The sequence below is a fragment of the Balaenoptera borealis genome, assembly GCF_965194805.1.
Source record: "Balaenoptera borealis genome assembly, chromosome: 18".
Classification (NCBI taxonomy): Eukaryota; Metazoa; Chordata; class Mammalia; order Artiodactyla; family Balaenopteridae; genus Balaenoptera; species Balaenoptera borealis.
The window spans coordinates 18,022,778-18,048,869 of NC_138877.1; the positions used below are offsets into that span (position 1 = coordinate 18,022,778).

At 40.4% G+C, this 26,092-nt stretch overlaps 1 protein-coding gene across 1 annotated transcript; it reads left to right on the forward strand.

The window, feature by feature from the left end:
- Positions 1 to 404: 404 nt before the first annotated feature.
- DLEU7 (deleted in lymphocytic leukemia 7) lies at positions 405 to 23,228 on the forward strand. The gene is made up of 2 exons (XM_082365711.1): positions 405 to 1,152; positions 15,886 to 23,228. The coding sequence occupies exons 1-2, from the start codon at positions 694 to 696 to the stop codon at positions 16,090 to 16,092; spliced, it is 666 nt and encodes a 221-aa protein (XP_082221837.1). The 5' UTR covers positions 405 to 693; the 3' UTR covers positions 16,093 to 23,228.
- Positions 23,229 to 26,092: the final 2,864 nt, after the last annotated feature.

The following is a 26,092-nucleotide window of genomic DNA, read 5'->3' on the forward strand; positions in this document are numbered from 1 at the left end:
TGCTTCAGGAGCAGGCCGAGCTGGGCCCTGATGCAACTTCAGCTTCGGCAGTCAGGCCTTCTCAGCACATGTGGCTTGGAGCAAAGCAGAGAAGATACCCAAGTCCCCTTCTTTTGTATGGGGGACAGGAGCCTTGAAGGCTACTCCACGAAGTTCCTGAAAATTCCCCTACAGTTGGGAAAGGGAGGGAAGAAGATCAAGCACAGTTTTCGTTTTGTGAGCTTTTCTCTGGCACTCCACACTTTCCGATTCCTGCTGGGTCTTTGACCCGTGCACCCCCATTCCCAGTCCTCAAGGCGTGAACGGTCAGCGGTAGGCATCCTTCAGGGGAGACGGGGGCGGGGTATCCCTGCGGATAGACGCATCCACACAGAGCGGCAATGCCAGCGTAAGCCCTGGAGAGGAGGAGGAACCAGCGCCCAGCATTTGGCTGATTTTCAGGCGTACGGGAAGCAGCACTTCAGGCAGCCTTGATTCCGAGCAAGCCTATTCGGACTTGAAGCGAACGCAGCGGCCAGCGTAGGTCACCGACAGCGGGCGGGGGCGGGACCGGCCCCACGCGCAGAGAGGCGAGGAGGCGGAGGAGCGGCGGCTTAGGAAGAGTGACCCCGGCGACCCCGAACGCCCCGCCTCCTTCGCTCGCTGCTGCACCTGCCCGCGGAGCGCGCCGAGCCGCGGGCGGAGGCGGAGGCGATGGCTAGCCCCGCGCCCTTAGTGGCCTCCATCAGCCACCAAATGGTGGCTCTGCACACCCTGCAGCTTCTGCAGCAGGAGTGGGGCTGGGGGGATGGTCCGGGCGCCCCCGGGAGCCCACGCGACCTGGACCACGTGTCCGCCGCCCCAGAGCGTCGCTCAGACCCACGGCTGGCCCGTGCCAGGCAGGGGCGCGGGGAGGAAGGCGGGGGCAAGGGGGCCAGGAATGTGGGGTCCGGGGCGCGGGCGAGCTCCCCCGAGGTGGAAGTGGTGCGAGGCGCCGAGGGGGGCGCGGAACTGCTGCCCTTACCCCGGGGTCGCGGGCCCTGCACCCTGGCCCAGATGGCGATGCGCAGCTCGCTGGCCCGCGTGGTGGACTCGACCTCGGAGCTGGTCAGCGTGGAGCAGACGCTGCTGGGCCCCCTCCAGCAGGAGCGGTCCATCCCCATCCACCTGAAGGTGAGTCTGGCCTCCAGCATCCATCCCCCTGCGCAGGTTCCCCCTGGGGCGGGGCAGCGCACCGGGATGGAGACGAGGCGGAGTCGCAGGATCCAAAGTCGAGCTTCCCCCAGAGATTCAGCACCTCGGAGTGGGAAGGAGGGAGGTGACATTCCGGGGATTAGGTACTTGGGACAGGGAACTCAGGGCCCACTGGGGGCACACCTGACTGCAGAACGGAGATGCAGAAAGGCTTTGCCAAAACCTTCCTCTGGCCCTTTCCACATGTGCAGCTTCTAGAGATGGAGGACAGCTCCACCTACTCCCCTTTCAAATTAAAAACCGTTTCTCCAGAGCCTTAAATATACGTATTAAGTTCCCTCTGCCTTTTGTATGACGAAATCACCTACAGTTATTTGAAGTTCCTTCACACTTATGAATCGCAGTTACTTTTGCATAAATCCAATTCCGCACAGAGCTCGGGGGCCTCACAGAGTCAACCTAAATTCTCATAAAGTAGCGTGAGAGCGGGCTGGGTCCCGGGTGTTGAAGCAGGAATACTCATGCTAAACTCCTGCTAAGTCACGCAGCTCATATTTGTAGGGCACAGTTTCCTCTTAAGGTACCAAGCTGTGTTAGCCGATTTAGCCAGGGAACAGAGCAGCTGCCTCCCAGGCTGAGTGGGTTTGTGGAAATCTGGGGTTCTGGAATCCAGTCTTGGCCTTGCCATTAACCTAATTGGCTTAAGGTCACAGATCTCTCTGAGACCTTCTGGTCTTCCAATTTTGATCTGGAACATTGCTTCATTCATTCCCTGGGGAGTCTAGTGGAAGGAAATGGGGGAGGGGTAATGAAAAAAGAGCATTTCTCAAGACTTGCTATTCTTGCTCTACAAGCCAAAGTTTGGAAAACATTGATATATATTAGGTTGCACTATATACTGTAAAAGATTGATTTAAAATAAAAAAAAATAAAGCATAGCATACACCTGAATAAATATTGTTACTCTAAACTAGGGTTTCTCAACCTCCACACTATTGACATTTTTGTCTGGATGATTGCTGTGGGGTTGTCCTATGTACTGTAGGATGTTTAGGAGTATCCCTGGCCTCTACCCAGTCGATGCCAGCAGCATACCCTCCCCACCAACTGACAGAACCAAATACTGCTAAATGTGTGTGGTGGGAGGGGAAATAAGATCGCCTCCAGATGTGAAGCACTGCTTCATTCTGAAAAGTTTAAAAAACGAAGCTGCATTTCACCAGTGCTCTTGACTGTAAGAGGTACCTTATTTTGTATCACCAAGAAATTTAAAAAATCCTGCCAATTAAGCTGTGATACACATGAAGTACGCTGTGATGCTAGGAACATATACAGGGCACAGGTAGGTTGGCAAAAGGAGAGACTGAGTGATCAGTTTTACCTTGGGTGATCCTGGAAGGCATCTTGGAGGAGGTAACCTTTAAAAAAAAAAAAAGAATGTTTACTCTCCAGGCATTAAAGGGAAAAAGCATTTCAGAGGAGCTGTGGGATCCAAGGCCAAGAAGCAATGAAAGGGCCTAGGGCTTTGGGGGAACTAAAATTAGTTCAATATGGCAGAAGGCAAAAAAAGGATGCTGGAGAGTTAGGTGGGGTCAGGTGGGAAAAGGTCTGTGGGTCATGCTGAGGACCTGGACTGTCTTGCAGGCAAAAGGCAGCCATTGATATGACTGAAGGAAGGACCCTGATAAATCACAGAGGCAAGGTCAGGTCAGAAGACCGTTGTCAGAGGGCCTGACCCAGTTGAGGAGCAATGACGCCCTCTGCTCTGGACTATAAATCATGCCACTTGAGGTTAATGCAGCTGCCACTTCTACTTGGTAATCCTTTTAACCCTCTCTACTTGACTTTTTGTCCTAAACATTTTCTACTCTCCTCAAACTTTCTTCATCCAAACCTCAACCCTCTCACTCCTTTACTGAGAAAATTGAGGCCATCTGACACAAATATCTTCCATCCTACCTAAAAAAATCTCATTTCCAATCATCTTCTTTCTTGTCTCTAATAAAGAAATACTGTTTGGTTCCCACCCCCTCCGCCTCCCAAATAAATTCTTTCTCTTAAGTGCTGGAGCAAATCTTTCATCTGCCCCTGGACTTCTTCTCTCAATTCCTTCCTTTCTCTTTGTATTTTCTAGTGCTTCCACTCTGCCAATTCCTCTTAATCCATAAATATGCTCAAATCTTCCTTCACCTACCCAGCCCCTTGAGTCTTGGTCCCCTTCTTCTCCATCACGAGCAAACGTGCAGATGTCTGGATGTATTGCTGCCAGTGTTTCTAGAGGCACCCAGAGTCCCCATTAAGAACAGGGATCTCCACGGGGAGCTCAGCTCGGTGCTCTGTGATGACCTAGGTGGGTGGAATGGGGGGTGAGGGAGGTCCAAGAGGGAGGGGATATATGTATACATATAGCTGATTCACTTCATTGTACAGCAGACACTAACACAACATTGTAAAGCAATTATACTCCCCCCCACCAAAAGAAAAGAATATAGACAACAACAACGACAACAAAAAAAGAACAGGGATCTCAACATTCTTGCTACTGGAGTCTGCTATTCACCTACAGGGGAGTAATGAGTTTCAGGGCTCCTGAGAACAGCCAGTGCTTTCAGAATGGAGAGAAGCAGGGAGAGGTTTCTCTGGATGATTTGTCTCCTTGCCAGCATCTTGAAATTTTGCTTTGGTTTGCTGTTTGGAGAAAAGGCACTATCTCCATTGGGTCTGTAAGGTAATGCTTACAAAGCATTTAGGCTCAAGGACACAGCAGTCTGTCTCTCCAGGGGGGCTGGTTATACAGACTTGGCATCATCATTACTGGTGTTAACTCAAATGATTTGGATGAGTGTTCTCCATATTTTTAAATTAAGAACATGCAGATTGATTTTATACATGAGAACGGTTTCAGGAGGTTTTGTGCTAAAGGAAATAATGCTTGCACGTCACTTGGAAGTGTGTGGAAATTTCCCTAACATCAGATCTCTTCCATGGCGCTCCTTGCCACAGAGAGGAGGAAGACTCACTTGAACAGCACAGCACAGGACAGCGATCCGGTCCCATGAAGCATTTCAAACCTACTCTGCCACTTCCTGCTGCAGACTCTTGGGCAAGTTATTTAGCCTTCCTGTGCTTCAGTCTCCTCACCTGTAAAGTGGGAACAGTGGTATTTAACGTTATTGAGATAATGCATATGAAGTCTTAGCTACTGGCTGCTCATGGTAAATTGCAATACCTTTGAACTTTATTATTATTATTATTATTATTGATTGATGCCTCAATCTTCTTCAGTAGTCTTATTGACTATTATTATATTTCATTCTTGATATTGATGGATCTGACTCCTGAACTCTGTATTTACTTTCGAGACTGTTGACAAAAACAGAGTTAGGATGACCCAAAGAGACTTCCAGGAAGCCTTCACTTTCCAGAGGTCAGCTTTAGCCCATGGCTGATGACTGACTTAGAGATGTGACCATTGAGTGACTCGCTGATCAAACCACCAGAATTAAGGGAGTGAAATTTTCAGGCCTGAAGGCAGAGAAACCCTCACCACAATAATAATGCATATCTTTACAGTAGTTTACTATTTTCTTAAAGAAGCCAACACTTGATATTCCTTTTGAGCATTTAGAGATTATTGAACTCATGCAGAAAAAAACAAACAAACATGAAATGAGTCTTTTCATGGTGGTTAAAAATGCTTAACAAAACTGAGTCTTGTTAAATTTGGTGGAAAGGATGGAGTTAACCAGCTTGATAAAAATTTATTACGGGAAGAAACTGAGGCTCAGAGGAATTTAGAACTGCTGAAGAGCCTGCAGCTGAGAAGTAGTGGCCCATGATCCAAACATGGTTTTGTCTGACTCTTTCTACCAATCACAGTGCTAGCTCATAGGGGTGTTATGAACATTACACTGAAGTAAAGTACATGAGAGTGCACAGTTGTCAGGGCACGGTCATACATGCCATGCACTGCACACCACTTCGGCTGCAATAGTCATTCTGCACACTGAGTATCATAGTCAGCTTGGGCTGCCATAACAAAATGCCACAGACTTGGGTGGCTTAAACCACAGACATTTATTTTCTCACTGTTGTGGAGGCTGGGAAGTTCAAGAGCAAATTTGGTTTCTGGGAAGGGCTCTCTTCCTGGCTTGTGGACTGTCACCTTCTCACTGTGTCCTCACATGGCCTTTCCTCTGTGCCAGAGAGAAAGAGAGATCTTGGATGTCTCTTCCTCTTCTTGCAGGACACCAATCCTATTGGATTAGGGCCCCACCCTTATGACGTAACTTAACTTTAATTACCTCCTTAAAGATCCTATCTCCAAATACAGTCACACTGCAAGTCAGGTTTTCAACACATGAATTTTGGTGGAACGCAATTCAGTCCCTAACACTGGGTGATTTGTGTCTCCTCTAATGATGGTCACCTTACATAGTGACAAAAAGCCCCAGGTAAACGTAGGAAATCTTTATCAAACTAGTAATACTAGCAAAGATGCTATATAATACTTGCCACCCAAACGGAGCATAGAAATGTGTGGAGCACCAGAAGGAAGAGAGTCTAGGATTTTAAAAACTTCTAAAAATGACCAACCCAAAGAGATCATTAACTAAGCCAATCATGAAGTCACTCTGGTTGAGTTTTGTCTGTCTTCCTCTGATAGTTAAAAACATTTACGGTTTCCAAGAGTTCTGTTCTGAAGCAAGTTTCATGGAAACAATGGCTGATGCCAGCTTTTAGAGGCAGAAGAACTTTCCTGCCATTGCAGATAAAACTTGCCTGTGAGCTCACCCATTGCAATTAACTAATTCTGGTACCAATAATTCTCTCACGTTCAGTGGTCCATGCTGGTTTTCTCATTCCACAGAGCAAGAACAGCGGTTGTAAAACTGTTGGCTTTGGCTTCACAGTCATTGCTAAGGCTTTTTGCAAATTGCAAGTGTGGATATTGAGTTACTCAGAGGCAGACATTGATGATGAGTGCTTTTTTTCCCCATTAACATTGGTTAGTGAAGCCAGTTTCTGCAAATTTGGGATTGTGTCTTTAAAAATTGCTAATATTCTATTGAAGAAATAAATTCTCATGGTTATATTATTAGTAGCCTTAGCCAGGGGATTGCTCTTTGTCTGGGACAAAATTGTGCTTTTATGTTAGGAAAAGGCCAAGTGACAGCTCTAGAAGTAGCTTAGTTATAGCTTTGTCATTCCTTATAAAGCGAATGATATGAAAATCAGGACATGAAAGCTTTCTGAAATGAACATTTAGGGAAAGATATTTCAGGAAGGCCCTAAAACAAACCTACTTATGTTTAATGTCTTGTGGAAATGCTGCCTTGCTTTATTTTACAATTTTGGGGTTTGCCTTTTGAGCATACCTGAATCAAGTGCTTGTATCCATCACAAAGTGCTTTTCATTAGACTTTTCTGATGAAAATGGTACTGTACCCAAAGCAAATGCATAAGGAACCTTAGTTACTTGTGAGCGTTTACACTGGGTACACCACAAGTAAAAATGTTTAATTTCCTGTGGACGACAGACTTTTTATGGTGACTGGCAGATACCGCGGTTCTTCACTGGGTGTTTTATTAATACGAAGTTGCATATCTATTTGAGATTGACCTAGAGTTTAGGCAATTGGTGATTGATCTGGGCCCTGTGAATTTGTTGTTCAAAGCCAGATGTCAATGAACAAAATGCAGTTGGGGCAATTTGTAGTATACTGTTCCTGATAGTATGGTTTTCATAACGCCACTCTAAAATAGAGAAACGACACTCCCATTTTATGTGCATATCTAGCATGGAGGGTTGTGTTGGGTGTAGGGAAGAAATTTGTGTTCCCTCATAGTTCCCAGCCCTGGGAAACTTTAGTGGAGAGTGGTCTGCTGTCCAGGCCGAAGTTCATTAAGGTCAGACCTCATCACAGAAAGCTGGAGGAAAGCTCTTTCTTCCATTAATACTCTCTGTAGAGTACGTCAGGCATTCAGGGAGAGTGAGAGGGAAAAATGTGAGAAGAAACAAGTTTGTGGAGGCCATTATAAGAGAATATAGCTCAAGACATGACTGTTTTGTAAAGAACCAATTTATTTTAAAGCCAGGGGTAAAGGGAATATGAATTGATTTATAGTTTGTGTAGATCTAGAAGTGATTTTGAAGATGATGTGATAGAAAAAAAAACCCAAAAAACTTCTTTGTGTATTGTTTAAAATTACGTGCATTATAGAGCCTATAAAGTCATATTATATTTTTGACTTTATTATCTATTGGTGTTGGTTTCAGAAAACAAGCTTTGAAACTGACTCCTAATGCTAGATTGTTTTTGCTTTTAAGCCTTTGGTTTTGATGGGAGTGTTTATTTTCAATAAGAAGCTAAAAATGGGCTTAACTTTTCTTTCCTTTTTGGACTTCGCAGGTGCATTTTCAGTTGTTCAAAGATTCCAGAAGTGCACATTCCTAATAAACACAATGCACCATGCAGAAAAGTACAAGTGGGGTGGATTTTCTGAGACCTCTCTTACACTGGGTAGGAGAGAACAGGCCGGAGGAAGGGAGAGCTCCAACTAGGAGGTCTCTAATTAGCTAGGAGTTGGCTTTACATGGGGCGTGGAAGGTTCCATGCCTTGAATCCCTTCCAGATAACCACACCCTCTCAACTATGTTGCAGGGAAGAGGGCTGGACCAATGGGACAGTCTTCAATTTGGATATGACCATTGCCAATTTGAGCTTTGTAACACTTAGTTAACCTTAAGAAAAATAGCATGAATATAGCCAGAAAACAAACATGAAACAATTCACATACAGACATTTTTGTTTCTCCCTCAAAGCTAGTTGGGTGCCTCCCAGCTTGCTTCCATGGTGTCCCTGTTCACCCCATGGTGGCATCTGCAGCTCTGTACTTCCCATTCACTAGTCTGTCCCCAGCACTGGACGGCGAGCTCTGCTCTCTGTGTCATCCTAGCATCTGGCCCAGTTTCTGATTTGGGGTGTCTTTGATGAATACTTGAGTTTTGAGAGAGAGAGGTTAATTCCAGCTCTGCCACTTACTTGCTGTGCGATTTAGGGATGTCATTTAATCTCTCCAAGCAGCATTTCTTTTCATCTCTCATTCACGGACGGTTGTGAGGACTGAGTGAAATAAGGTATATTAGGAGCCTTGCTTGGAGCCTGGCGCCTAGTAGGTGCTCAGGCTCATAGGCCTGACCAGTGTTCTTCAGACACTGGTTTGCCATGTTCCTCCCGTGCTCAGAAGTTCCAGGGACTTGACTGTGACATTCAAGGCTTTCTGCACTAGCTTATCCTGATAGGCAACACGAAGCTCTGTTTTTCTCAGACTGGATTCCTCCCAGTCCTAGCCGCTGCTTGGCTCCAAGCCTTTGCTGGTATCATTCATTCTCATTGTGGGGCCATCTCTTTTCCCTATGAGTTAAATACTGCTTTCTCCAACACCACCTCTCTTATAGTGTCTATAACAGTCCTTCTCACCTACCACTTTGCTGATGCCTCATCCAAATTTCCATTCCCTTCTACAAAGGCTGGCAATAATCTGATGGTCTCAACCACTTTTTTTTTTAAATTGTATTAAAAAAATACAAAACAAAATTTACCATTTTAAGGGTAGTGTTAAGTACTTCACATTTTTGGGCAAACAATCTCCATAACTTTTTCATCTTGCAAATCTGGAAACCCTATACCCATTAAACAAAAAGTCCCCATTTCCCCCCTCCCTCCAGCTCCTGGAAACCACCATTCTACTTTTTATTTCTATGAGTCTGACTGCTCTAGGTACCACATATAAGAGGAATCATACAGTATTTGTCCTTTTGTGACAGGCCTATTTCATTTAGCATGATGTCCTCAAGGTTCATCCATGTTGTAGCATGTGTTAGAATTTTCTTTCTTTTTAAGGCTCAATAGTATTCCATTGCATATATAGACCATATTTTGTTTATCTATTCATGTGTCCATGGATACTTGAGCTGCTTCCACCTCTCGGCTGTTGTGAATAATGCTGCTATGAACATGGGTATGCAAATATCATTTTGAGATCCTGCTTTCAATTTTTTTGGATATGTACCCAGAAGTGGAATTGTTGGATCCTACGGCAATTCTAGTTTTAATTTTTTTGAGGAAACTCCATACTGTTTTCCAGAGTGTCTGCAGCATTTTTATGTTGCCAGCAGCAGTGCACAAGGGTTCCAATTTCTCCACATCCTCACCCACACTTGTTATTTTCAGTTTTTTTGATGGTAGACATTCTGTTGGATCTGAGGTGAACTTGGCTACTCTTTTTGAGCCTTAATCTTATTTTGTGTCACATCTCCACTGAAGGGTTTTAATAGGTTTTATTTCACCAGTTAGATTCCAAGTTTCTGTAGAGAATATTTTTCTTTTCTCTTCTACACTTTCTTCCTCTCCTCCTCTTCTTACTGACCTCCCATTTAGTGGAGTACTTTATTCACAACTTTAGATTGATGGCATGCTTTATAAATACAAAGAGCTTTCATATTCATGAGCTAATTTGACTTCTCATGGTAGCTATTATTGTTCCCATTTTACAGATGAGAAAACTGAATATTCCATAGATAAAATGACTTGTGCACGGATGGCTTACCTAAAGGATAGAACCAGGGCTCTGATGGCTATTCCGGTACTTGTGAAGGATTGAGCTTGCATTCCCAGGGGCCTTTGAAGCTGCCTGGAGCGCTGCCCTTCCTAACTGACATCTAGAAAGTCCCTTTTGCCATGTAACGTAACATACTCACAGGTCTGGGAAGAGGCCACAATTCTGCCCACCACAGGGCAGATTTCAGCTAAAAATTAGGAAGAAATGTTCTAAAAGCTAGAGTCATCTCTTCTAATGGGTTGCCTCCTAAGCACATGAGTTTCTCCAGTGTAGCCAAGCAAATTCTGGACAAGTGCACATCAGGTATGCTACTGAAAGGATTCACCCACAGAATGAGCTCTGTATGAACTCTGTGCAATGCTTAGATTGTGAGTCTATAAATGTCTGTTCTTCTATAGGATTGGGCTTTTGTGTTTTTTCCATAGCCCTCATCACATTTCACTGGACATTTAGAGATATGCTGTATGTGTCTCATTTCTCCTACTAAGTTATAAGCTCTTTAGAGATCAGGTACCATGTCTTATTGTCTTTTATCTAGTGTAGTAATAAGTCATGTAGCGGAGACTAGATACATGTTTGAAATAAATTTAACTGATTTATTAACTGAGGCAAATAGGCCGAGGCCATTACCCCAGTAGATTAGTTGAGTCACGAGACGTTATCTCAACACACTTTATTTATTTATTTATTTATTTATTTTTTAAAGTCTGTATTGAATTTGTTACAATATTGCTTCTTTTTTTTTATGTTTTGGTTTTTTGGCCATGAGGCATGTGGGATCTTAGTTCCCCGACCAGGGATCGAACCCGTACCCCCTGCATTGGAAGGCGAAGCCTTAACCACTGGAGCGCCAGGGAAGTCCCTCTACTCACTTTAAAATGTAAATGCTGGCCATCGATTTGGACCCCTGTAGCAATCAATACATTTCATGTCCAAAAATCTGAGATTACACAAGGCTTTAGAAGTTCCAAAACCTGCTTTAAGATTGCCCAGGCACCATCATGTTCTAATTCTGGCAAAGCGCTCAAAGCACAGTGTAAGATATTACATCATTTTTGGAAGCATCTGGGACTTGCTAAATAAAAGCTGCTGGGAGGATATACTCTGTCATTGAGTGGAAAGCACCATAAGTGAAATCATCACCAATATTGATCATGTGAGTTTCCACCGAAAGTCCATGAGCCATTTAATAGGCTGTTGCCTTAAGGCTGTCACTGGTGGCTCCTACCTTCTGCAGTAGAAGCTGGGTTGGAAGCCATGATTACTGGATCCATAGTTGGCTTTCAGACCTTCCAGAAAGGAAGAGAAGTGACCACCTGTTTTATTTTTCCCTTCCTTGGCTTAAGAGTCCCATGGAAAGCCTATTCCTATTAATTTGTTTTCTTTGACTGTTAATATATTTGAGAAAGGATTAAATGGAAATACTGTACTAAAATAGTAAAATAAAGAGACTTTGCAAAGCTCGCCAGAGATCTGAAGTTTACCCAGGGCCTCAGGGACCAGTACAGCCCAGCAGTGGAATTTTATTGTATGTATAATTTCCCCCAAAGATCCCTTCTTTGCTTCTTTACAGTAAATGTGAAATTGACTTCAGATTTTAGGCCCACAAATATATTTTTAAAGGCATTTTAATCTTCTTTGGGTGATGAATGCCTTTGCAGACTGGCTAATAGGCACACGTCAGCACACATTTCAGTGGTTCCTTCTATTTCAAATTTCCTTTTGCATGTTGTCTTTGATCCTTCCACTTTGTACTTAGAGTTGGATTACTTCTATAAAGCAAGTGGACCATTTCGCTTGATGTGGATCTTGGGAAAGTAGTCCAGAGTCATTTTTTCCCCCTACTTTCTCATTCCCAAGCAACGTGCTGCAGTAATATAGGTGACCCCATAAACTGTGGGACAGATTATCTAAGTAGCCCCTTGATACCGTCTGAACAGACATGAGCAATACTCAAAGGCAGGGAAGCAAGAATGCTTTAAAGAGAAAAAAAACAGGAAGGGTGGTAGCCTGTGAATACTCGAATAAGGGGACTGTACTGTGTTAGCCCACACGGAGTCCTGCTGCTGTTGTTTGCTGAATTGAATGAATGGATATTTGTTTTGTTTCTTGGAGGATGTTTTCTAATAAACATTTTGCCAGAAACCCAGGCCCTTCTTCTTACCCAAGTGAGAGAGTTTTTTATTAGGGAAAAGAATAGCTTCTCTTTCTACACAGAAGTAGGAAGAAAACTAGTTCCTCATCAAACTTTGGTTCAATTTTAGTTCTTCTTTTTTTTTTGGATTATCTATTTTTCTTAAGTTTTTGAGTTGAATTCTTAGCTCAGGGATTTTCAGTGTTTAAGTGGTTTTTCTTTACTTATATAAGAATTTAAGTCTATGCTTTTCTCACTGGAGCTACATCCCACAAATTGTGATATAGTAGTTCCATAATTGTTCAGTATAGAGCATTTTAAAATTTCAATTATTTTTTCCACTGACCTATGAATTATTTAGAAGTGGATTAAGTCATACATGTTTTTGGAAGGTTATATACATTACTGATTTCTCATTTATTTGCTTTGTGATTTGAGTGATATAAACTTTGATATTAGTTGAGATTTGTGGCATTATCATAAAGTCATCTTTCATAAGTAATACATAGATGTTTGAGAATAATGTATATTTGCTTATCTCCATTAGACCAAGCTTATGATTAGAAAAGATTTTCAATCCTTTCTCTCTAGGCTGAATGTCCTGTTGTTTGATCAGTTTCTGAGAAAGATGGGTTAAAATCAGTCTTTATGTCTGGGGATTGAATGTAAATTGAGATTATCATATTAGACACACACAAATACAAAACTGTCATATCTTCTTGGGGAATAATAGTTCCTCTTATTAATTGCAGTTTATTTTATCCCTAATAATGATTTTTCTGGATTTATTTTGACTTCTCTTTGCTTGATGTATATTTAGTATATTTACATTTACTTTCAATCTTTAGGTGTTTTTAGTTTTAAACGTGTTGCTCATAAGTAGCATATAGATAGATTTTGAAAATCCAACCTGGCAACCACTGCATTTCAAAAGGTGATTTATTTGGTGCTTTCTATTCATCTGCTTTATGTTTGTATCTTTATTTCTCCATTTTTACCTTCTATCAGTAGAATCAAAAAGGTTTTGATATACCTTTTCCCTCTGCTGATTTTGAAATTTTATTATTTCTATACCTTTTTTTTTTTTTTTTTTTTTCCAAATCTGTACACCAAGGAAGGTTTCCCATGGATAGAATCTCCCACGCTGTCACCTTCGGATATTCTCGCGGTCCGCTGCAACGAGCGCGGTCTCCGGAGGGTCGCAGGAAAGGGGCATCGAAGCCTGCAGAGCTTTGCTAGGTCCCGGAAGGTGCAGCCGAGCACTTGCGCTCCGTCCTGCTCGGTGCCGCCTCCCGGGCCTCGTATTCCTCTACTTTTAACGATGATCCTTACATTTCTCACATGTATACTTAACAAGCCTGAAATTTATCAGTTTTGCCACTTTTGTCTTCAATAATACAATGCCTTAGAATGCCATTGCATCCTACATGTTACTGCTACTCGGCATTTTAGAACCATCTTGCTTTTTTAAACTGCAAGTTAGTTGTTATAATTTTTGTTTTGATTAATCAAATCTTCAGATTTACACTGTGTTTTTAAGTTTCTTTGTTCACTGTTGCTTCTTACATCCTCTCTTTCTGAGTTGAATCTCCTCTTTATGAATTATATCTTTAAGAAGATCTGATAGTGAGGGTCTATTTGTGGTAATTCCTTTTGTGCTTTTAAATAAAAGTATATTTACTTGTCCCTGATGTTTAAATGGTAGTTTAGTGGGACTAAAAATAAAAAAAATCTTGGTTGACAGTTATTTGAGGATATTGTTCTATTCTATCTTCAATTGTTATTGCTTAGTAGTTGGCTGTCTGGTCATCCAGACCGAACTCTGTCTTTTTCTTTTCTGGTTGCTTTTAAGAGCAGTTTTACCTTAATGAGTTTAGATTTGGATTTCGTTTAACTTTTTCTGCTCAAAGCTTGTTTTGTTTCGTGAATCTAAGGATCAATTTGGGATCATTTGAATCAATTTGGGATAATTTTTATCCAGTATTCTCTTTGACTACTGCTTCTCCCCCATTCTTTTTCTTGTCTCTCCAGGAAATGTATCTGTTGTACCTTGTCATTCTGTCAATCCATGTCACTTAACTTCTCATTCATATTTCCCATGACTTTATTTTGCATTCTGGGTAATTTTCTCAAATTTACCATCCAGTTTACTAATCTTCACTTCATATGTATTTATTCAGATGTTTAACATTGAGTTTTTAATGTGTCCTGATAGTTGTCATTTCTACAAGTGGTATTGGCTTCTTTTTCAAGCTTGTTTTTTCTTCGGACATTTTTTTTCTGATTTCTTCTTTTATATCTTTAATCATTATAAATATATTTTATAGTTTATATATGAAATTCTTGGAGTTTAATCCTGCCCTACATTGCATCTACTATATCATGGTGGATTGTCCTTGAAATTTCATATTCTGAGTTTGTCTTCGACAGAGCTTTATGGGACTGCTACTCAGGGCCATGGGTTGTGAACATGCTTCTGTGGAATAGGCTTTTGTTTGCTTTTGCCATGTGTCCATGGATATCTCAGACCAGTTCCAATTTTTCAATTAATTTCTTGGCATGAGTGTTCCAAGAACATGTATATGATATAGAGGACAACTACAAACTTGAACTACTGTGTAGTATAGGTCCACAGTTACAAATTCATAGGGACAACTTTACCTTCCATACCAAACCCAGCTCAAGAGAGACCAACTTTCTTTTCTTGATAGGTATTGGCAGGCAGCTAAAGTAATCTACTTTTCTTTTATACCCGGTCCTTGGGGATTTCCATTACTTTCTTGCAAGCTCAGAAAGGATGTTTGTTCTGTATTATTTAGAATATAGTAGCAAGGCATTATGGGGAAACTACATGTGCCATGTGCCAGAACCAGAAGTCTGGGGGGAGTCATTTTCATGTACATTTGAATCTGGAAGGATGGGGGGTTAGGGGTGCCAACCCCCCAAGCAGTCAAAAATCTGCATATAATTTTACAGTTGGTCCTCTATCTCCATGCTTCCAAATCCACGGATTCAACCAACTGTGGATAGTGTAGTACTGTAGTACATATTTATTGGAAAAAATCTGCATAGAAGTGGACCTGTGCAGTTCAAACTTGTGTTGTCTGAATCAACTGTATTTAAAATAAAACATATAGTCAACATTATCTCTGATGTGGAATAATTTCAGAGAACCATTTACGTATAATGGATTTTAGAATGTGAATATTTGAGGATTAAAAAAATCTATTTAATTAGCTCATTCTTTAAAACTACCAGTGAACTATTTCTAAATCTGCACTGGACATTTCTTGGGACCATGTTCATTAAATACCAAATCCTGTATTGGAATCTTGAAGACAGTGATTATGGAATAATAAGAACAAAGTCTATTTGTATATTCGTCAAAGCTCTTTTAGGAACAAATAAGAGAAACTCAACTCCAAATGGCTTAAGTAAAAAGAAATATTTATTGATTCAGATAGCTAAAAAATCCTGGGATTTATTGTTCAAGTACAGCTAGATTGACATGCTCAGAAAATGTAATTGGAATCAGTCTCTTTTAATCTCTTGTTTCTACTTTTTTTTCTGTGTTGGCCTCACTTTCATTTGAATTCTCTCCTTATGGTGGCAAGATGTTTTCCAACAGCTCCAGTTAAACAGAACTTCTCTTTCCCAGTCTAACAAATATCCTGGGACTGTGGCTTATTGGTCTGCCTTAGGTAATCTGTCCATCCTTGGCCAGTCCAAGTGGCTGAGGTATGATGTGCTCTGATTAACCTGGTCCCTGGAGTTGTGGAGTAGAGTCAGCTTTGGTCAAACCACATAGGCTGAGAATGGAGGAGAGTAGTTCTCTGAGAGAAAAATCGAGGTTCTGTCATCAGAAGATTGGACTGGAAACTGGGTACACAAAACACAACAACTGTCTCCCATAACCTATCTAATTAATTGTTTGTGTTTGGTCTTCGTTTCAGGACAGTGTTGAGTTTAGAAACATCTGCAGTCATTTGGCTCTACAGATTGAAGGACAGCAGTTTGACAGAGATTTGAATGCTGCCCACCAGTGTTTGAAGATGATAGTCAAGAAGCTGATTCAGTCTCTTGCTAATCTTCCTTCGGATGCCCACATGGTAGCCTGTGCTTCCTTGAGACAGATCTTACAGAATCTCCCAGACATATGAGTGTTCAAGACACTGGAATTGAAACCACAGCGAGCACTGCTAAGAGAACTGGCTACCTTAAATTCCTAAGCGGATGGGCAGACAATGGATGTTTTTATTCCCAGGAAGGAGAGACTTGGTAGCATATACAGCAGTCTGACCAGTGGCATCCGTAACCCTTGGGAATTATAGCATGTTGGTAAAAAATTTTTAAAGCAGTAGTTCACATTTTTAAGTGTGTTGAAATATTTTCTGACTTTTTGATTGAAATATATTCCACTTTGTGGAACTGACTGGATTATATATGTATAGACATTAATGAATATATATTAAGTATTAATTTTAATTGAATGACACCTTAATCTACATTCATACTAATGTAGGCCTATGAGGTTTAATATGGCTGTTGGATGATTAGAGCTCCATGGTTTTTAAAATTATTTTGAATAAATGGGATATTTGGTAATTGATATGTTCTACTTACTGAGCACTTCATTTTATGTTATGAGAATGATCTTTGGATGTTGTAGGACCACACCACATGTGTCAGTAATTATGAGTTCCAATCTTGGCATTAATAACTTGCTGTTGGGCAGCGAAGAGCTGCTTCTAAACCTTGTGCTTTCATCTACTGATTTGTAAATTAATGATAATGAGCTCTGAAGTACCAAGGCTATATGATATGTAAGTACAAAGTACAGTATTATTAAAGTCTCACGTGAAAACAGCTAGCGCCTCATACTCTTTCTAAATATTCCCATTGAAGTAGGAAATTCTTGGAAAAAAAAGGAGGGAGTGGACATACTGGCAGATTTCCCTAAATATTTAGAGCGAGGAGAAGAGAGAGTGACTTTTTTTGCAACAAAAATCTACACATGCTTAGGAAAAACTAAATTTCCTGTTGTTTAATGGTGACCGCGTTGAGAACCAAAGTAAATTGAAATGCTGCTTTTCCCTTAAAGTTTTAATAGAAACGGCATCAGATTTAGAATAAAAAGAGTATAATGTAGCTTGTTTTCTGAAGGAATTATAAACTGGGTCTGTATGGTAAGAGTATACCTACTGTTAAAACAATTAAGTGATAAGAATAATCAAAGCCTTTTTAATCTCACATATTCTAATCCTAGTTGGTTTCACATATTTTCTTCCACAATCTTAAGATAAATATATTGCTTCTTTTTAGATGTAACTGACCATTTCCGTAGAAGAGAAATAAATTTATGAGACTGAATTTTAAATGAAAGATGAGAGGTGTGTATTTATGGATGTGCCTGTGTGTATAGGGGAAAGGATGGGCCAGAAGGGAAGGGCATTCATTTCTTGGGAACAATCTTTAGCACGTTGTTCTCGCACTCCTAGGAAACATTGTATTCTGGGGGTACCACTGTACTTTATGGTGCAGTCTTTGCCCACGGAAATTATTCCAAGACTCTTCTCTAAAGACATAGCATTATTATAGGCTGCCTTCCCATTGTAATCAATATCCCTATCAATAAATATTAATATTACAGGTTTTTTATAACTCCTATTCCAAGAAATATTGAAGATTTTTGCTTTTCTGTCTGTACTTGTGCTTTTTCCTCACTTTGCAGTGTGTTTCCCACAGACCAGTTGAAACCCCATTCATCCTTCAAGGCCTGATTTATTCACCATTTCTTTCATGAGCCCTCCTGGATCATCCTAGTAGGACATGGGCTCTTCCTCCTCTGAACTCACATAAAAACACACTTTGTGCTACTGCACAGGCATTTATCACACACCATCTTATAGCATGGCTATTGGTATACCTGCCATCAAGATCAGCTTGCCTGAAGGCAAGGATTATTCTAGACATCTTTGTACATTGCATAGCAGCTATAATTCTAAAAGTTCTTTGACTCTACTAGAACTTCCATGGCCCCTACCACTTTTTCTCACACACACACACACACACCCATTTTTACTTCTGTGGCTTATGTTCTTTGCTCAGTCTGTATAATCATTTGGTTGTACATGCTGCTCTCTTCTTTTTTTCCCTTTGGTTGAGTGCTGCTGGCAAAACTCCATTCTTGGTCAAGACCAACTCTCCTCCTACTCCCATGTCTGCTCGTGAGTTCTGAATATGGCTTAAGAATAACACACGGCTATGCCAACTCACTTCAATTCATGGCTTGCAATCTCAAGGGACCCTCATGTCCTCCATTAGTGCTACTTCATTTCCTAGGACTGCATTGTCCCATATGGCAACCACTGGCCACATGGGACTTTGAGCACTTGAATACGGTTAGTCTGAATTGAGATGTGCTGAAAATGTAAAATGCACATTGGCTTTTAAAACTAAAACTGTTTTTATCATTAAAAACAAATAATGTAAAAGATCTCAATAATTTTTTTATACAGATACATGCTGAAATGATAATATTTTGAATATATTTGGTTAGATAAAATACATTCTTAAAATTAATTTTACCAGTTTTGTTTCACCTCTTTAAGGTGGCTACTAGAAAATTTGAAATTTAATTTGTGGCTTGCATTTTATTTCTATAGGGTAGTGCTGTCCTAGAAAATTCGCTGGGCAATTCAGTGCTGTCCTTGACAATTACTCTCTGAAGGGTTTGCTCCATACCTTCTCAAACTTGGTTCTTCTTCATTTTTCTCATTCTCAGCTGATGACCTTGCTTCTGATTGCACAGAAAAAATAAAAGCCCTCTGAAGAGCATGGTCATCTTCACACTAACAGATCTACCATATACCCTGATTCCCTTTTGTTATAAGGAGGACTTGCCCTGCTCCTACCTGAAGCTGATCAACCACTCAGGCCCTGGACCCTGTCCTCTCTCACTTACTTGAAGATTTGCCTTTTGCACTCATTCCTTTGTCTGCATTACCAGTTTTTGCTTCTTAATGGGAGCATTTCCATCAGCATGATATTATGTTATAGAATCTCCAATCTTTATTTTTTTTTATTTTATTTTTTTTATATTACTGATTTTTTTTTACATCTTTATTGGAGTATAATTGCTTTACAATGTTATGTTAGTTTCTGCTGTATAACAAAGTAAATCAGCTATATGTATACATAAATCCCCATATCCCCTCCCTCTTGAGCCTCCCTCCCACCCTCCAATCTTTAAACAACAATTTCTCCAGCTACGACTCTATTTTTCTCCTTCCCTTAAGAGCAAAATTGATTGCAACAGTCTAAATTAGTTGTTTACAATTTGTTTTTTTCTGATTCCCTTTTGAACTCATACCAAATGGATTTTGTACCCACAACTCCACGAAAATTGCTCTTGTTAAGATCCCTAATGACTGCCCCACTGACAAATTCAAAGGTAAATTCTCAGTGCTCATCTTATTTCATCTATCAACAGTTTTTGACACAATTGATTACGCCCTACATGAATCACTTTCTTATTCTGATTTCTGGGTCAGCAGACTTTCATGGTTTTACCTTTTTTGTAGCTTACTTCACAGAACTGTTTCCTGGCTCCTCCACATCTCCCTAACTTCTTAATTTTGCAGTGCTTCAGGGTTCAGTCTAGGTCCTCTTCTCTATCTACACTTACTCCATGGTGATTTTTAAATTACCAGCTATTCACCAATGACACCCAGGTATATGTGTTTTGCCCTGAACTCCAGACTCCTGTAGCAACTGACTACAGGATGTCTTTACTTAAATGTCTACAAGGCATTTCAAATTCCAAAATGGAATTCTTGATTCCCAACCCTGCTTCTCCCCATCCTCTAAATCTCATGTGGCAGTGGCTCATATGCGTGCAGTCACATAGGCAAAAAAGAAAAACACTGAAGCCATCCTTGTCTCCTCCATTACTCTTACCTCTAGCCACTCAATCAGCAAAACCTTGAAAATACATCTCCAATCAGATCACTTCTGACCACTTCCGTAGCCACTATTATCTCCTGCCTGGAATATTGCAGTACTTTCCTGAATTGTCAGACTCCTTCACTGGTGTCTTCTCATTATCTATTCTCCACACATCAACCAGGGTAATATAAACCAGATCAATTATTGCTCTGCTCTAAACCCACCAATGGCTGCCTGTTTTACTCAGAATAGAATCTAAATTCTGCCTCTGATCCATCTCTTGTCACACTTCTGTTCTAACAACACTGATCTCTTTGCCACCCTCACCTCTTCAAACACAACTGGTCTCAGGGCCTTTGCACTTGCTTTTCGCTCTGCTTGAAAGACTTTTCTCTCATCTACTTTAAGTAGGTATTGACTCCAATGCCACCTCATTAAAAAGGCCTCTCTAATCCCCTTACTGAAAATACTATCCCATCACTCTCTTATCCCTTCTCCCTGCTTTGTTTTCTTAACTCTTATAATGACCTGAATTTATTTATGTGTTTATTGACTGTTGTAATTGGGTTGGCTGGCGGCTCCCAAAGATTATGTCCATGTCCTAATCAATGGAACTTGTGAATATTACCATATATGGCAAAAAAGTGAATATACTTGGATGGTGACAGATGTGATTATATTAGGGACATTGAGATGAGATTATTTGGGATTATCTGGGTGGACCCTAAATGCCATCACATGTCCTTAAAAGAAAGAGGCAAAGGGAGACAGTATAGTCAGAAGAGGAGGGGGCAGCGTGACAGAGACACAGGCTGGAGTGATGTGTCCACAAATTAAAGAATCCTGACAGCTATCAGAACCTGGAAGAGGCAAAGATCAGATTCTCCCCTCGAGCCTTCAGAGGGAGAGCTGCCTTGCTGACACCTGGCTTTGGGGCTCCTGGTCTCCAGAACTGTGAGAATAAATGTTTGTTGTTTTAAGGCACTCAGTTTGTGATAACTTCTTGTGGCAGCCGTAAGAATGGATACACCTACTTTTCCTCCCAGGAATGTAAACACTGGGACGTTGTGCGTGGTTGTATCCCCAGTGCTGCAGCAAGGCCTGGCTCAGAGCAGCAGCCCAGTAAATATCTGATGAATGAAGACATACAAGTCATGTGGTTAGTTTTTCAGCTCTTTTGTTTGTTCTTTCTTTTGTTTGTTTTTTACTGAGGGATTTGATTCCTCCAGAAGTTTCCCAAGTCTTATATATCTTCTGGTAAATATCTAAACTCAAAGAAAAAACTAAAAGGACAGTTTTAAGGGTTAAATGAATCAGCACATTTCAGTCAGGTGTTAGGTTAAAAATAATCATGTAGCTATCATTCAATAAAAGGTTAATAATTATGATGGTCATCATTGTAACAGGGACTGGGCCAGCCTAGGCCACTCTGAAGAGTGGGGTCCTTTTTATCTTGTCCCTTACCCCAAAGACTACACAAATGTACCTTTAAAAGCAGATTTTTAAACTTTATTATCGTGGCTATTTTCTTCCACAGCCGTGTCATCACCATCATCATCATCATCAACAACCAGAATAGAAGTTCCTACATTTTTGTGGCCCAAGCAACGTCGGGAGGGGGATTTGATCATCTTGGAGCCAAGCTGTGGTTTTTTTATTTCAGACCACATAGCACCTTGAATAAGTGTGACACTTGGGTGGGTGAGGACAGTTTGTGGGTGTCTCTTGATAATGCTGAGAAAAATTTGAGTCCTCTGATAATTTCTTTGTTGTATTTCCTTAGATATTTAACCCTCACATTCTCCTGGACTCTTAGTTTTTATGCTCTTAACAATAGATTTCTGGAAGCACATTTGCTTATGGAATAAAAATAGGGGCCATACTGAGGACTTTCTAAGTAGAGCTGGACAGCTAAGTGACAAGATCATACCTATACCCCTTTCTCTTATCCTTAGATACTCTCCTCACTCTTGTCTCTACTTTTCTGGAAGCTCTGCGAGGTCCCAGATTGGCCTGATCTTACATCCTTTTGACTGCATGCCTTATTCTCATAGAGGAACTATCTTCGGGTTCCTTTGGCTGTGTTCCATTTTCTTTTGTCTCATCAGCATCAGTTCTGTTCTCTCATTTAACTGCTCTTACTCTTCTTACAACTTCTCCCCAAAGTGGATTAGTTTCCTTGGTTTAACTTAAGGCCTTTGGAGGGTAGGAGACCATTCAGATACTTGTTCTAGGCAGAACACAAGACTACCAGGATCAAATTTTTCACTTCTAAAAATTCCCTGCAACAGTTGGCCCCGTTATCCACTGTTCTTCATGCTCTGATGCCAGATACTTATGAAGTAAATCTATCTGAGAGGAGTATAAATTCTGTGGATCCATGAGTTTCAAGACACATTTAATTCAGCAGAACTTTGAATAAGAAGTGTTCTGTGTAATCTGGGTATCCTCATCAAGGATCCCAGTGTTCCATTCTACAGCCAAAAACTTACCACAGTCCTGGTTTCACTTAGCTCATATCAGAAAGGTCTAGGTTATTATGGTCCTGGCATATGTTACTGGAGAGCTTACTTTTGTCTGATGTGACTTCTTTACTGCTATGCTCAATAGAAGTGATATTTAAAGCTGAGCCATGGTTTATAAATTTCTCTTCTTGTAGACAAGCTCATATTTGCTCCATGCTTACAGTCATAAGTCAGGAGACAATTTTAAGGCTGACAGAAATCTCTCCCAGCACAGAAGTAACACTAATTTGTTCCTCTTGCCTTGATGAAGAATTTGATATCATCATGGCTTCACTTTCTTTTTCCTTAAAAAAGCATTATGAAATGTCTGGAGCGTAGAGGGTATCTGGTGGAAAAATAAATTCACCGTGCTCCAAGAAATGAGTCGCCAAAGCCAGTGTTGGCTTAAGCTGGTACAGAGAGTAGGTTCCATAAGCCCCCTTCCCCTTCCCTGCATGTGTAACTCTAGCTCTAAATGTAACTGAGGCGTACAGGGGCACAGCACATGCTTGGAACACATGTGTGTGTCTGTGTGTGTGTGTCTGGGCTGGAGGAAAGGAGGGCAGGGGAGGAAGTACACCTGAGTCAGGTGTTATAATCCCAAACATGAGGAAAGCAGTGGGATAATTTGGAAAATGAATGTCCTTGGGGATATCTGCAGACTCACCTTGAGGAGGTCATCAAATGAATTTGATTGGTTTATTGATTTGCTCAAATAAAAAATATAGGGCTTCTCACACATGAAGTTTTTCATGCCATTTGATAATTTGCTTAGTGCTGATGTGACAGCTATTTTATGTACAACCTCATTGTCCTCAAAGTCTGTCTCCATACTCTCTCATCTCTCAGCCCCTCTCCAAGTCTTGGACCATCTTGCATAGAATTTGAGGGCAAAGGTATTCATAAGGCTATTAATTGCATTATTTTTTGTATCTAAAGATTCTTTTATGTATAAATAAAGTTAACAGATATTGGTCTTTTGTTCTTTTCTCTTAATTTTTCATATGTTCCCTTGCCTCTCTTACAGTCTCAGATTACATGATAGCTTGTTAGACACCTATTTCCTGTGTAACTCAAAAGTGAACTAAATGTGCATATAGTAGGAATGCTGTTTACACGCACATAGGATGAATAGTCATACCTAGAGGGAACGTGAATAAAGCTCCTCTATCCATTTTTCTCTCATGGCAATTTTGATTGAAAGACAAAAACAGAATGAGATAAACTTTGTGGGTGTGATTTCCCTCACACTTTTGCTTAATTAAATCTGAATGGTTGATACAATACCTATATTATTCTGTATTATGAAATTCTGTGCTTTTTTGTAGCCACTTCAAGAATATTTCCTGTTTCTGAAATTAAATTTTTGAATTTTTCATTAAAAAGGTGAGTAGCTTTGCTGTTTTTTAAGTATTAGGAGCCCTAAAGTTAATGGGGCTGGAATTATTGCCATGAGGTTGCACTGAATGTTGTTCTGCCCCTGTTCTCGGGTCTTGCTTCTTCTGGGAGAAATATTGCAAAGTCAAGTCACAAACATTCACAAAGTCAGGTGCAGCCTAAGTGGGTCCATGGGCCGATTTAATTCAAATTTACCCAAAGCATCAATAAACATACATTCTTACTCAACTTGGGCCTAACTCTAGTGCAAACCACCATCTATTCTAGATGCAAGATACAGTCGGTCCATTGTTTCCAGGTGTTTTGATGACTGAACCTGCTCAATAGTTGATCTAATTAGTATGGAAAAAATGAAAAAGAGTTGACAACAAATCCAATCAATTCAGTAGGAGTGTGTGTGTGTGTGTATGTGTATCTGTGTGTGTGTGTATCTGTGTGTGTGTGTGTAATTCCTGTATCAATAAACATGTGATTTCCAGCTGTTCCCTTTCACTTTCCTTTACTCATTTCAGTAGTTTAAAATCAACAGGTTGAAAAGATCTTTGAGTGGAGAGGTTTTTCTATTAACAATGGGTACCCATAAAAATAAAAACTCTAGAATGACACCCAGTTCTAAGCAATGATTACATATCTAACATGTTCCTAAATGGGCTTTTTGAGTACTAATTATTACATCATAATTTCTCAGAGGTCTTTTAGTTATAGGTTTTAAAACTGTTCATTACAAATAAAATGAGTTCTTGGGAAAATGAAGGTGGCCCTTAGCAAAGCAGTATGACTAGTGAAGAATAGGGTTTGCCAAATAAAAGACTCAGGTGCTTTTATATTTATCCAGGTAACTTGTTATCTAGGCATCTACTTATTTTTAACCTTTTATTTTGAAATAATTATAGATTCATAGGAAGTTGCAAAATATCGTGCATGGGGTCTCACAAACTCTTCACCAGCTTTCCCCAGTGATGACATCTTATATGACTATAGTACAATAGCAAAACCAGGAAACTGACATTGGTACAATAGTGCTAACTGGATTACAAACCTTATTCAGTTTTCATCAGTTTTTACCTGTACTAGTGTGTGTGTTAATAGTTCTATGCAGTTTGATTCCATGTAGAGTTTTCTGTAAGCAGCACTACAATCAAGACAGAACTGTTCCAAGACCTGTACTCTGAAAACTATAAGATGCTGATGAAAGAAATTGAAGATGACACAAACAGATGGAAAGATATACCATGTTCTTGGATTGGAAGAATCAATATTGTCAAAATGACTATACTACCCAAGGTAATCTACAGACTCAATGCAATCCCTATCAAATTACCAATGGCATTTTTTGCAGATCTAGAACAAAAATCTTAAAATCTGTATGGAAACACAAAAGATCCCGAATAGCCAAAGCAATCTTGATAAAGAAAACTGGAGCGGGAGGAATCAGGCTCCCGGACTCAGGCTCTCTGACTTCACTGTACTATCCTTTACTGTACTATAAGGCTATGGTAATCGAAAAAGTATGGTACTGGCACAAAGACAGACTTATAAGTCAATGGAACAGTATAGAAAGCCCAGAAATAAAACCACGCACCTATGGTCAATTAATCTACGACAAAGGAGGCATGAATATACAATGGAGAAAAGACGACTGTGGTGCTTCAATAAGTGGTGCTGGGAAAACTGGACAGCTACATGTAAAAGAATGAAATTAGAACATTCTCTAACACCATACACAAAAATAATCTCAAAATTGATGAAAGACCTAAATGTAAGACCAGATACTACAAAACTCCTAGAGGAAAACATAGGCAGAACACTCTTTGACATAAATCGCAGTAATATCTTTTTGGATCCACCTCCTAGAGTAATGAAAATAAAAACAAAAATAAACAAATGGGACCTAATTAAACTTAAAAGCTTTTGCACAGCAAAGGAAACGATAAACAAAATGAAAAGACAACCCACAGAATGGGAGAAAATATTTAAAAACAAAGTGACCAACAAGGGGTTAATCTGCAAAATATACAAATAGCTCATGCAGGTCAATAGCAAAAAACCAAACAACCCAATCAAAAAATGGGCACAAGGTCTAAACAGACATTTCTCCAAAGAAAGCATACAGATGGCCAAAAAAAAACACATGAAAAGATGCTTAACATTGCTAATTATTAGATAAATGCAAATCAAAACTACAGTGAGGTATCCCCTCACACTGCTCAGAATGGCCATCATCAAAAAGTCTACAAACAATAAATGCTGGAGAGGGTATGGAGAAAAGGGAACCCTCCTACATTGTTGGTGGGACTGTAAATTGGTACAG

Excerpts from the sequence above, each read along its gene's own strand:
- DLEU7 (XM_082365711.1), top strand. The coding sequence starts at position 694 with ATGGCTAGCCCCGCGCCCTTAGTGGCCTCCATCAGCCACCAAATGGTG. Across the intron at positions 1,153-15,885 it reads CCATCCCCATCCACCTGAAG|GACAGTGTTGAGTTTAGAAA; the intron begins GTGAGTCTGGCC and ends TCTTCGTTTCAG.